The 12,155-nt window shown below is 46.0% G+C and overlaps 1 protein-coding gene across 1 annotated transcript; it reads left to right on the top strand.

The window, feature by feature from the left end:
• Positions 1-296: 296 nt before the first annotated feature.
• On the top strand, positions 297-6,529 carry LOC114040399 (SH2 domain-containing protein 3C-like; the record flags this gene model as incomplete). Its single annotated transcript, XM_027858492.1, has 6 exons — positions 297-887; positions 1,366-1,481; positions 1,988-2,159; positions 3,458-3,569; positions 4,330-4,536; positions 5,682-6,529. Coding segments are annotated over 6 exons (1,374 nt in total), but the record flags the coding sequence as incomplete, so codon positions are not given.
• Positions 6,530-12,155: the final 5,626 nt, after the last annotated feature.

Below are 12,155 nucleotides of genomic sequence, written 5' to 3' on the forward strand. Positions count from 1 at the left end.
AGCTTGGCCACACCTTTGGTGGGGAGGAAGGCAGACTCACCCTGGGGGTGAACCAAAGTCAGCTTAACAAGGGTGAGGGGAAAGGCATTGGATCCCAGTGTCTGTACCTATGGTTCTCGGCCTTAGTAACTAACGTTGTGGAAAGAGTACTGATTTGGAGTCAGAGGACCTGACTCCAGAATCTTACTTTGCTACTTATCTCCTGTGTGAAGCATTTTCCTAAACTGTAAAATAAGAAGATGGGGCTAATCGATCTCTAAGATACCTTCCAGTCCCAAATCCTCTGATTCTATGAGTTTTTCCTTTATCTCTCTACAGTGACTCGAGTAAATGTTCCAGGCATTCCATCCGCTGGCATGACGCCTGCTTCCCCTGTCATCCGCCGTTCCAGTGAGCCCCAGCTGTGCCCAGGAAATGGCACCAAACCACCTAGTGAGCCAAGCAACAGCGTCCACCCCACCCCTTGCCATAGCTACCGCCAGGCTTCCCCATCCCCATCCCTCAACAGCTACAGTGACCTGGACTCTGGCCACTACTGCCAGCTTCAGCCACCCATAAGGGGCAGCCGAGAACGTGTGGCACCTGAACCCCCAACCCACCTCGGTGGGGTCAAGAGCTATGTAGAACGGCTGAAAGTGGAAGAAGGACAGCACTTGACGGCTGGGCGGGCACCGGAGAATGGACCCCATGAAGGGGACCAGGGCGGAGGCTTCATACTGCCTGTCATAGAGGTGACTTCTTCCTTCAACCCCACCACCTTCCAGTCACTACTGATTCCCAAGGACAACAAACCCTTGGAGATGAGCATCCTTAAGAAGGTGAAAGAACTGCTTGCTGATGTGGATGCCAAGACGTTAGCCCGGCATGTCACCAAAGTCGACTGTCTGGTACGGGCTTGAAATGGGGCAAGAAGGGGGCAGAGCCTGCCTTTCAGCTTTCCCCGGGGGGCTGCTCAGAGAGGTGGCTTATTCCCCTCCCCCCCCCCCCCCCCCCCCCCCCCGTTCTGCTACTTTCAACCCCTGTAACCCTAGGCAAGTCACTTAACCATTTGGGACCTTAGCTTATTGATTTGCAAAATGAGGGGGTTGGATTGGACAACACCTAAGGTCCTTCTAGCCCAAAATCCTGTGACCCTATGATTGAACAGGTACACCCCAGCTTTTTCACTAACTAGCTGTGGGACCTTGGCAAAGTCCTTTCACTCTCTGTATCACCGGTAACTTATTTGTGAAATGAGGGCTGTGGACTGAATGACCTTCCAGCTTTCACATTCTATAATTCAGTGATTCCTCTTCCCATGACCCCTTGCTTCTGGCCCCTTCCCCAATGAGAGGAGATTAATCAGCTCTCTGGGCATCCCGGCAGGTTGCTAGGATACTGGGCGTTACCAAGGAGATGCAAGGGCTCATGGGAGTCCGCTCGGGCATGGAGCTACTAACACTCCCCCACGGTCGGCAGCTCCGACTGGACCTGCTGGAACGGTGAGAAGGGGCCTCAGAGGCTGGTGGGGAGAGGAGAGGGGGGCTTCCATGGGAAATTCCTGGATCTGGCATCCCCAAGACCATTTACATGGAGGCTCCCCAAGATATGCATGGGAGAGCATTCACACCCCAGAGTATCTTCAGATGTCCGGAGCGGGTCGCCGTCATCCATGATAATATAGGGTCCAGAGCACTGGGTTTAAATTCCATCCCTGTGCCGTACGTACCACTTGTGTGACATTGGGCCAACTGGGAAACCCCTCTAGTTTTCACTTTATCTACAAATGATTGGTCTGAGCTATATTAGCTCTAAGGTCCTTTTCCACCCTTGATCTTAGGATCCTGAGTGTCTCATTTCCCTAGTCCCACCCCTTGTACTCAGTTGACCAATCTCAATTGCTCCCAACTCAGTCCTGGCTTCCAAGTAGCTCTTCCTGGCCCTCCCCACCCCCTACCTAGTCAGCCCCTCCCTCTTCTCTGAACCCCCTCCTCTCATCCTCTGGCAGGTTCCACACCATGTCTATCATGCTGGCTGTGGACATCCTGGGCTGCACAGGCTCCACGGAGGAGCGGGCGGCCCTGCTGCACAAGACCATCCAGCTGGCGGCCGAGCTCCGAGGAACGATGGGCAACATGTTCAGCTTTGCTGCAGTCATGAGTGCCTTGGACATGGCCCAGGTGGAGGCCCTTTCCTTCCTTCGGGTCACGGCTGACCTCCCAGATCCCCCTGCCTCCCTGGTGCCCCGGGGCACTCTGGGGTCCTCAGTCTGCCTTGAGCAGTAGCAGCTGAGGGGCTGCATTGCCCAAGAGAAGTACATGGCTAGCTGGCAATCTCAGGGTAGGGGCGGGGCAGACTAATCCCTCTGCACCGTCTGTAAATCAAATGAGACCAGTACAGAGCAGGGGAAATTGATTTGGAGTTAGAGGAACTCAGCCATTCCAGCTGTACATCCTATTTTAAAACAACAACAACATTTTAAATGCACTGAAAGGTGCTTTAGAGAGGCAGTCTGGTATTGTGGAGAGAGTCAGGTTCAAGTCTTACCATTTGACAGTGGGCAAGTCCTATTCTTGGACATGTCACATAATCTCTCAATGCCCCAGGCAGCTCTTCCAAGACTATAAAACAAAAAGCAGATGCAGAACTGGATTAGTAAAAGGAGTTGGTTCCCTATCCCAAAGAATTCACCACACTAGGTCAAGTCTTACTGTTTTAAGGAAATTCAAATGGCATCTTCTTGTCAAAAGGAAAAATGCTTTTGTAACATAAATGATGAGTAACCTTCCCTCCCTTTTCCCACCCATCCCCACCCTTCTCCTGTCAAATTTATCCAGTTTTGTAAATTTGGATTTCATAATATTAAGGGCTTGAAAGGCATACCTGGATAGGGTTCTGGCCTTGGAATCAGGAAGTCCTGGGTTTGAGTCTAGACTCTAACCATGCAAGCTATGTGATGTGGAGAAGCTACATAACTTCTCAGTGCCCTAGGTACCTCTCTAGAGTGGTATCAAACTCCAGTAGAAACAGAGGCCACTAAACCATACATAAGGATCCCTGTGGGCCATGCATTGACTTAGAAAACTGCACGTTAACATTATCTATGTCTTAATGTACTTTTATTTATTTTGTTAAATATTTCCCAGTTACACTTTAACCTCATTCAGGTCTGGAGTTCCTACTCTAGACAATAAGGGACAGAGTAGTTGTGGCCCTGTATCATGAAAGAACTGCCCTCCACTGGTAGAACCAAAAATCTGGACCCAAAGTAGCGGCAGGTACTCAGTGATGTTTTGTTGAATTGGAAAAAAAATCATGATAAAATATTGAGGGCTTCCTATGCTAGATTTTCTGAAAGCAAAAATCCAGCTACAACTGGCAGCTGCCACCAAAAACCCTTGTCCCTCCTCTCTCCTCTGACTTATCCATCTACCTTTCCTTGTGTCCTGTGTCCACTCCCCCCTCCCCCGACACCCAGATCTCACGACTGGAGCAGACCTGGATGACCCTGCGTCAGCGGCACACAGAAGGGGCCATCCTGTATGAGAAGAAGTTGAAGCCCTTCCTGAAAAGCCTCAATGAGGGCAAAGGTAGGCTGCTCCTGGGTACCTCTCCTTTCCCCCGGCAAGCATCCCACTCCCACTCCAGTGGGCTCAAGCTGTCACACAGTTACAGGCATAGAACTACTCAGGCCTCAGAGAAGGACCGGCACAGACCAGGGTTGAACAGGAACCAAACTCGCATCCCAAGCCGAGGGGGCCTAGTAAAGTCTTCCCTCTTCCCTAGCCTGTGGTACCCAGGGCTCCTTTAGGTACAGATAATCAATAATAATAATAATAAACATTTATACGGCTCTTACTATGTGCCAGGCACTGTGCTATCTCATTTGGTCAAGGTTTGTAGGGTATAGGAACAGAAGCTCCCATATCGCTTCCATCTGGTGCAGTATAGTTACAGACTTGGGATTTAAGAGATTTGAGTTTTAATCTCAGCTTTGCCATGAACTGGCTATGTGATCTGAGGGCAAGTTATTCCACTGGCTTGGGTCTGTTTCTTTGACTGTAGATGACCTCTAAGGTGCCTTTCTGACTGTAACATTTCATGTTTTAAGGTCTCTTCTGGTTCTGACCCTCTATGATTCTTTCTGAGCCTCTCTTTGGTTTAATTGACCCATAAAGAAGAGGAAGACAGGGGTATTTCTGTACCAGGGATGGAGGCTGAGGGACCTTTAGGAGCACAGATCCAACGTGGAGTGGCATCCTTCCCCCCCACCCCCATATATATCTAAGACACTCGGAAGTTGCAGTGAATGGAAGCCTTAGCTGCCTATCTGTTTATTCCCAACTACAGACAGCCCGCCTCTGAGCAACACGACCTTCCCTCATGTGCTACCCCTCATCACCCTTCTGGAGTGTGACACTGCACCCGCAGAGGGCCCAGAGCCCTGGGAAAGCACAGAGCATGGCGTGGAAGTCGTCCTTGCACACTTGGAGGCTGCCCGCACCGTAGCCCATCATGGGGGCCTATACCACACCAATGCTGAGGTCAAGCTTCAAGGTAAGGCTCTGTGGAGCCTAAAGATGGAATCCCAACGAGCAGGCAGCCCCAGGCCAATTCCCCAGAGCTTGGGGATCCTTGGACACTGGGGATGCTCAGCCTGTCTCAGGAGCACCATCAAGGCTGATAGCCTGGAAGAGCTCTTTGGGGAGGCTGACACTTGTGGACCATATTCTTTCCTATCTCCTTTTCCACTGGGTCTTGCTCTTTTCCTTTCTCCTATTTTTCCCACCTTTCTTTTGCTCTCTCTCTCTCTCTCTCTCTCTCTCTCTGTCTCTGTCTCTTTCCCTCCCTCCCTCTTTGTCTCTGTTTCTTGTCTCTCCCTCTCTCTCTCCCCTCTTTTTCCATTTCCACTCTCCCCTTTTCTTCATTTAATTTAACGTAGACTATGTAGAGCTTAATACTCATCTCTTTGCAAGATGTACCAATTGAATTCCCATCCATTCTTTAAGGTACAACTTAAATGTCACCTCCTCTAAGAAGCCTTCCCTGATCCCTCTAGGCAGTAATGACCTCACTTGGGCCTCCCAAAGCACTTGCCTTTGTATTTCTTTCTTACACTTAACATGTCATATTATGTTATTGTGGTTACATGTGTTTGTATATTATACTCCCACTAGACTATAAGCTTCCCTAAGGGAGGGATTGTGTCTTAACTAGATTTTATAACTACCCAGCACCTAAAGAGTGCTTTTCACAGAGTAGGTGCTCAATGGATTTAAAAAAAAAAAAAATAAGATAAAATCCCTATCTTCAGGAAGCTTATGGCATAGTTGAGGAGAGCTATGCACAGGTATGAAATATTTAAGTAAGAAACATAATCCCCAGTGCTTTGCACATAGTACAGTGCTTAATAACAGCTTTGTCATTCATTCTTTCAGAGAGAGTAACACAAATGCTGTGCCCAGTGAAAGGTATAGAGAGTCAATGACAGAAGTGTGCAGTGGTCTCTAGGTGCCCGAACGACCATAGAAGGTTTTGTAGCAGAAGGAACACTTGGGCTGGGCCCTGAGGGATGAATAAGGTGTAGCTAAGCAGAGCAGGAGGGCAGACCCCCAGGCTTCCAGGCTGTGATTCCAAGGTCCAGGTTTTGGGGATGGGAGGAGATCATGGGGCCTGGACTTCACCTGATTTTCTCCCCACAGGATTCCAAGCCCTCCCAGAGCTTCTGGAAGTGTTCAGCACAGAATTCCAGATGCGCCTTCTCTGGGGTAGCCAGGGGGCGGCCAGCAGCCAGGCCCTTCGCTATGAGAAGTTTGACAAGGTCCTCACCGCCCTCTCCCACAAACTGGAGCCTGCCGTCCGTTCCAGTGAGCTGTAGCCTTCCTGTGCTTCCCATCACCCCAATACTCCTCACCCTCATGGCTGCAGGCAGCATTTGGGGGGAGGAGAAAAGGGGAGAGACAGATATCCCCTGCAGGCCTGGGGCTGGACACAAACCAAAACCCTTGCAATACAGAAAGCAGCCAGACTGTCCAAATACACACTGGAGGCATCCACCTGAGGGATGTGGGGTTGTTAGAGCCTTTGGGACTTGGAAAGGGCCGTGTAGTGCCCAGGACAGTCCCCTACTTCAGCCCTCATTCCCTCCCTAGTACCCTGACCGACACTGTTCAAGGAATACCTCCTAAGCCTTTCCTCTGGTGTATTCACCAGCTTCCCTGAGCACCTGTGATGGTCCTCGACATTGCTCCCAACCTACTCCCCTATATTTGCCCTTACACGTTCACTGGGCCTCCTGAGAGGAAGGCCCCAGTGCCCCTCCCTCTCACTCCTTCCCTTACTTCTCCTTCAATTCTTCCCCACTCCCCTGTCCCCCATACTTCAGTTGGAGTCCCTTTTATTCCTGACTCTGGGCCTCCGTTTCCCTCCCTCTCTTCTTCCTCTCCCGGGAAGAGGCTCAATTTTGCTGTAAATAAGTCGAGTTCATTCTGTAAATAGATGTACAGATGTTGTGTTCTTTCTTTCATACAATAAACCTTTCTGGATCTTCTTCACCTGTCCTTGGGGGCTGGGGAAAGGGGTGGGGGAAGGGAAGCTACTCTCCTTGGACAGGTGGTCAAGAAACTCAAGCTGCTGTAACCTGGAGCCTCTTGAGCAGTGAGGTCTGCTGGCAGCTGAGAGGTTGTCTGTGGTCATCCAATCCTCCAAATCCATTTGGTTCAGGTGCATTAAGAGCCTACTGATTATTGATTTTGTCTTGGATCCAATAATTCCTTGGGTTCAGGGCCAAGAAGGCCCTGGGAAAGGGTGGAACTGATTTTTATTTCCAAAGGAAGATGTTGTAATGCCCTATTTTACAAGTTGGGAGAGATGCATGGTACAGTAGAAAACACATTGGATTTGAAGTCAGACTTTGTTTCACTTCCCAGCTCAGCCACTTGCTACGTGTGTAACCTTGGGAAAGTTATAACCTCCCTGGGCCTCAGTTTCCTCATCTGCAAAATGAAGGGCTTTGACTAGACAGCCTTTAAGATCCCTTTCAGCTCCAAATCTGTGCTCCTATGATTCTAAAATCAATGAAAGGTACCAGGCAAAGGTGGAGACAGCAAGAGTTTATTCTGCATAGAGCAGTGGCCCTGGAGTCAGGAGGACCTGAGTTCAAATCCGGCCTCAGACACATAACACTCACTAGCTGTGTGACTCTGGACAAGTCACTTAACCCCAATTGCCTCCCCAAAAAAAGAGTTTATTCTTTGGACTCAGATACCCTGCGGTCCTTCTACTTGAGGACCCTGTATACAAGAATCTCTCCTCATAGGGAAGGGATGCTTTGTGATCCCTATTCTATAATCCGTTCTTATTGATCCTATTTCTCTTTCTAATAAACTTCCTGCCCTTAATTACTTTAAACCCATTTCTTTTTTTATTTAATATTTTATTTTTTCCCTAATTACATGTAAAAACATTTTAAAATATTCATTTAAACTCATTTCTGCAAAAGGAATTACATATTATAGAATTTAGCTATATGAAAAACTTCATAAAGCTAAATTCCATATCATAGATGTCACATATACATATTTAGATAAACAATGTTTATATCTAGAATTTAGAGTTGAAAGCAACCTTTCAGAGATGACCATTTCCTGTAGTAGGAGACCATCTAATCTTATTTTGCTGATGGGGAAACTGAGGCCAAAAGGAAGGGAACTGATCTGTCCAAAGTCACATAGGCAGTAAGTAGTAGTCAGGATTCAAACCCAAGTTTTCTGCTCCTGAACTCAGGGCTTTTTTTTTTTTTTTTAGGACACCATGATGCTCTTGGCTTGTTTTCTTTTTATTAGTTACTCCACATTTTCTAATTGAAATTTCATTCTGGTCAAGCAGCAGCTTGGATTACTTTTCTGGTCCTCTCAGGGCAACATATGCTGTGTTTCATTGTACTAAGTCCTGAGGGCCTTGAGAGGGAAGATGATGGCTGCTTAGTGCCTGGAACAGGAGTCACCAATGGGATTGAGAAACACCCATGGGGCCTGAGAAACACCCATGGGGCCCTCTGGCAGGCCTACAACCTAAGCAGAGGAGAAGGAAAAATGGAGAAAATGAAGCAGGTAGAAGGCACTTGGAGATCACCTAAGTACAATCCACTCATTTTACAGAAGAGGAAACTAGTCAATCCATCAACAAACAAGAAAAATGAAGCACTAAGTGCCAGGCACTGTGCTAAGTCCTGGGAATATAGACACAAAAGCGATGTGGTCCCTGACCTCAAGGAGCTTACATTCTAATGGGAAGAGACAACACAGACTGAGATAAGAGCAGATACAAGATAATTTTGGATGAAAGGTACTAGCAGCTGGGGCATGAGGAAGGACTTTCTGCAGAAGGTGCCACTTGGGCCCAGTCTTGAAGGAAACCAGGAGGTGCAGGTGGTGAGAGCACTCCAGGCATGGGAAATTGACAGTGTCAAGGCACAGAGATAAAAGACGGGGCATGGTGTGTGAGAAGCACAAGTAGGCCAATATGGCTGGATTGTGTAGGTAGTAATGTGTAAAAAAAGATTGGAAAGGGTCAGTTTGTGAAGGGCTTGGAATGCCCAAGAAAGGAGTTTGCACTTAATTCTAGAGCTAATAGGGAGGTGCTGGAATTTAGAAGGGATTGAGTGTGGCAAGGTCGGGGCCTGTGCTTTAGAAAAATCACTTTGGCAGATGTATGGAGGATGAATTGGAGTTGGAGACAGATTTGGGGCAAGGAGACCAAACAGGAGGATCTTGCAATAGCCCAAGTGAAAAGTGATAAGGGCCTGAACTAGTAGGGTGGACTTGTGAGAGGAAAGTATGGAACACATATGATACATTTGGAGATAGAAACAAGATTTAGCCATTGATTAGATACTGGTAAGGGAAAGGTAAGGTTGTGAACCTGGGATGGTTCTCAACATCTCCAGATGTTGGGGAGAGGTGGAAGTAAAGGGAGGGGAACAAGCATTATTTTTTGAGATCATCCCAATACAATCTACTCACACCCACACCCTCTGTCTATGCAGATTCTTTTCAATTACCCTAATAATGATAAAATTCTTAGGAGTTCCATGTATCATTTTCCCATAGAGGAATGTAAACAATTTAACCTTCTTTCGTCCCTTATGATTTCTCTCTTTTTTCTTTTACCTTTTTATGCTTCTCTTGAAATAAGGAAATGTGGAAAGCGGATAGGTTTTCATAGAAAGATAACAAGCTCTGTTTTGGATATATTGAGTTTGCAATGCCTACAGGACATCCGGTTTGAAATGTCTAGTAGGCAATTAGTGATGCGAGATTGAAGCTCAGGGGAGAATGAGGCTGAATATATAGATTTAGTAATCATCTACAAAGATAAGGTTACCCAGAAAAGAGAGTGTATCAAGAAAAAAGAAAAAGGCCCAGGGTAAAGCGTTGGGGAAGCTGAGTGACTGTCATGCAGATCCAAAGCAATAGAAATACTATTTGAATTCAGTATCCTTTCCTCTGCTCCATTCTGTATCTACTTATGGTGATCTGTTAGGGTTCTTTGAATTCTAGAATTCTACATATGACTAGAGAGGTAGATAGAGGTTAATAGTCTATGGAGAATATTGAATGCCAGTCTGAACAGGGAGGTCAACCTTGGGGGAGAGGTTGGGACTGACCAGTCCCCAGAGGTCTGTGGCTGCTTCTGGATTCAGTTCTATCTTGACCTTGGTCCATGTTCCATGTTATCTATTCAACCTTATATCCTCAAAATGACCCATCTGTACCAGCCAGGATGGCCTCCTCATTTTTTCACATAATTTTAGTTTCACCTCTGCAACTTAATTCATGCTATTTTTGCCACCTGAAATGACTTACTCTCTTTTGTCTGGGAATCTGGTCTTTGATCAGTTGATACTTCTCTATCCAGTGGATATCATAACACAGATGTTATATGTTGTGTTAATGTGTTAACACCCCAAGTGTTCCCTTTGCGAAGCATGAATGCTTCTGATTCAGTTGGAATGGAGCAAGGCCACTGGACGCAAAAAAATTTTTTTGCCACATCCCTGCATGGCTATACAAAGCTAACCACTAGAGACAGTCTGTTTTGAGGGGAGTACAAATTGTGTTGGGAGGGCAGGTTAGGAGCCAATAGTTAGAAGAACCTGGGCTCTGAGAAAGAATCTATTGCTCTAGGTAAGTAGAGGAGAGGCAGCTAGGTGCTGCAGTGGATAGAGTGCTGGGCCTGGAGTCAGGAAGACTCCTCTTCATGCATTCAAATCTGGCCTTACTAGGTGTGTGACCCTGGGCAAGCCACTTAACTCTGCCTCAGTTTCCTCACCTGTAAAATGAGCTAGAGAAGCAAATTGGCAAACCGCTCCAGTATCTTTGCCAAGAAAACCCCAAATGGGATCACAAAGAGTCAGAAACAACTGAAATGAGACTGAACAACAACAAAAAAGGAGAGGAAGGGATTTCTCTCCCCCTTCCCTCTCATCAGCCATGGAATCTCACAATGGGGCACACTTACACAGGAGACCATCTCCCCCCCAAGGTAGAGAGTTTGTCAGTTTCAGGTAGTTGCGGAGGAGACTTCTGCACATATACTACAGGCAACAGGTGGGAAAAGGGATCTGTTTTCCTCCCACCATCCCCATAGACCATGTCAGTTTAAAGCACAGTTACTCAACCAATAGGAAATACCACATCCAGAAAGTAATGGAGAAACATAAGTCTCCAGACACAGACATTCAAAAAGCAGAACCTGATACTTACTAGCGTGTGATCCTGGGCAAGTCACTTAACCCCAATTGCCTTTAAAAAAAAAAAAAAAAAGCAGGACCTATGACAGAAGAAAAGAGGACCATTCATGGACTTAACAATTATCCCCTGACAATTAAAAGGAGAGTAGCAGAGAAGTCCACACCTAGGATTCTTCCTCCACTGTTAGCTCACAACCTGAACTCCAAAGCCAACTACCTGTAAGCTTTAGCTATGTAGCACCTTTTTTTTTGCTACAGCAAAAAATCAGAAACAAAGTGAATGTCCTTCAGTTGGGAAAGGTTAAATAAATGGTAGCATAAGAATGTACTATAATGATATCATGCCATAAGAAACATCAAAATATGAGGAATACAGATAAATATGGGAAGTTTTTACAAACTGATAGCAAAATCAGCAGAATTAGAAGAAAATTATAAGCAATTATTACAATAATATAAATAAAAACAACACAAAACTACAAATGAACTCTGGATAAATATGGTAATCAATCATGAACCCAAAGATCAGATGACTATGGCTGATGAATACATAACACAAAACCAACCTAGTTACTATATTATAAGTGTTTTTGGCTTTTGTTCAAAGAGAGGATTTCAAGGGAAAAAAGAGAGGAGATGTGTGTGTGTGTGTATGTGTGTATATTGTGGAAATAATTCTTATGTTAACAACATTAATAAGCAAAATAAAGCTTTTCTGAGTTTTTTGTTTGTACCATACTGTAAATAACCAATCTAAACAGAGGTCAAATAAAGCATACACAGAGCTTCCCTTCCCACTTGTGGCTGATCAAATACTACATGACTCAGTGCTGAGGTGGGGTTGGCACCTTGAAATGAGAAGACAATACCAGGGGTAGGTAACCTGCAACCTTGAGGCCATGTCTGGCCTTCTAGGTCCTTGAGTGCAGCCTTTTGACTGAGTCCAAGTTTTACAGAACAAATAGAGGATATGAACCAGAATCACAGAATTTTAGCCTTTGAATTTAACCCATATTGGAAAGGAATTCTCACTACAATATCAGAGAAATGACTATCCAACGTCTTGGAAGACCTTTAACAGGTAGGACCCTACTACATCCTGAGGCAGCCCATTTGACTTTGGGAAAGTTCTAATAACTGGAAAGTCTTTCCTGACATCAAGTCTAAATTCACTTCTTTGCCATTTTCACGGATTGCTTCTGGCTCTGTCCTCTGGGTCCCAACAGAACAAATCTTATCCCTCTTCCATATGGCTTTTCAAGTATTTAAAAACAGTTGACATGTCTTTCCCCATAAAGCTTCTAGGCTAAACACCAGTACTTTCAACCAATCATTGTGGGACTTAAGGCTTTTTATCAGGATCACCCTCCTCTGGACATTACATGGTCTCCACTTTATCACTGCCCTTCAGTCTCCAGAACTG

The sequence above is a fragment of the Vombatus ursinus genome, unplaced genomic scaffold, assembly GCF_900497805.2.
Source record: "Vombatus ursinus unplaced genomic scaffold, bare-nosed wombat genome assembly UNPS02013074.1, whole genome shotgun sequence".
In the NCBI taxonomy this organism is placed as follows: Eukaryota; Metazoa; Chordata; class Mammalia; order Diprotodontia; family Vombatidae; genus Vombatus; species Vombatus ursinus.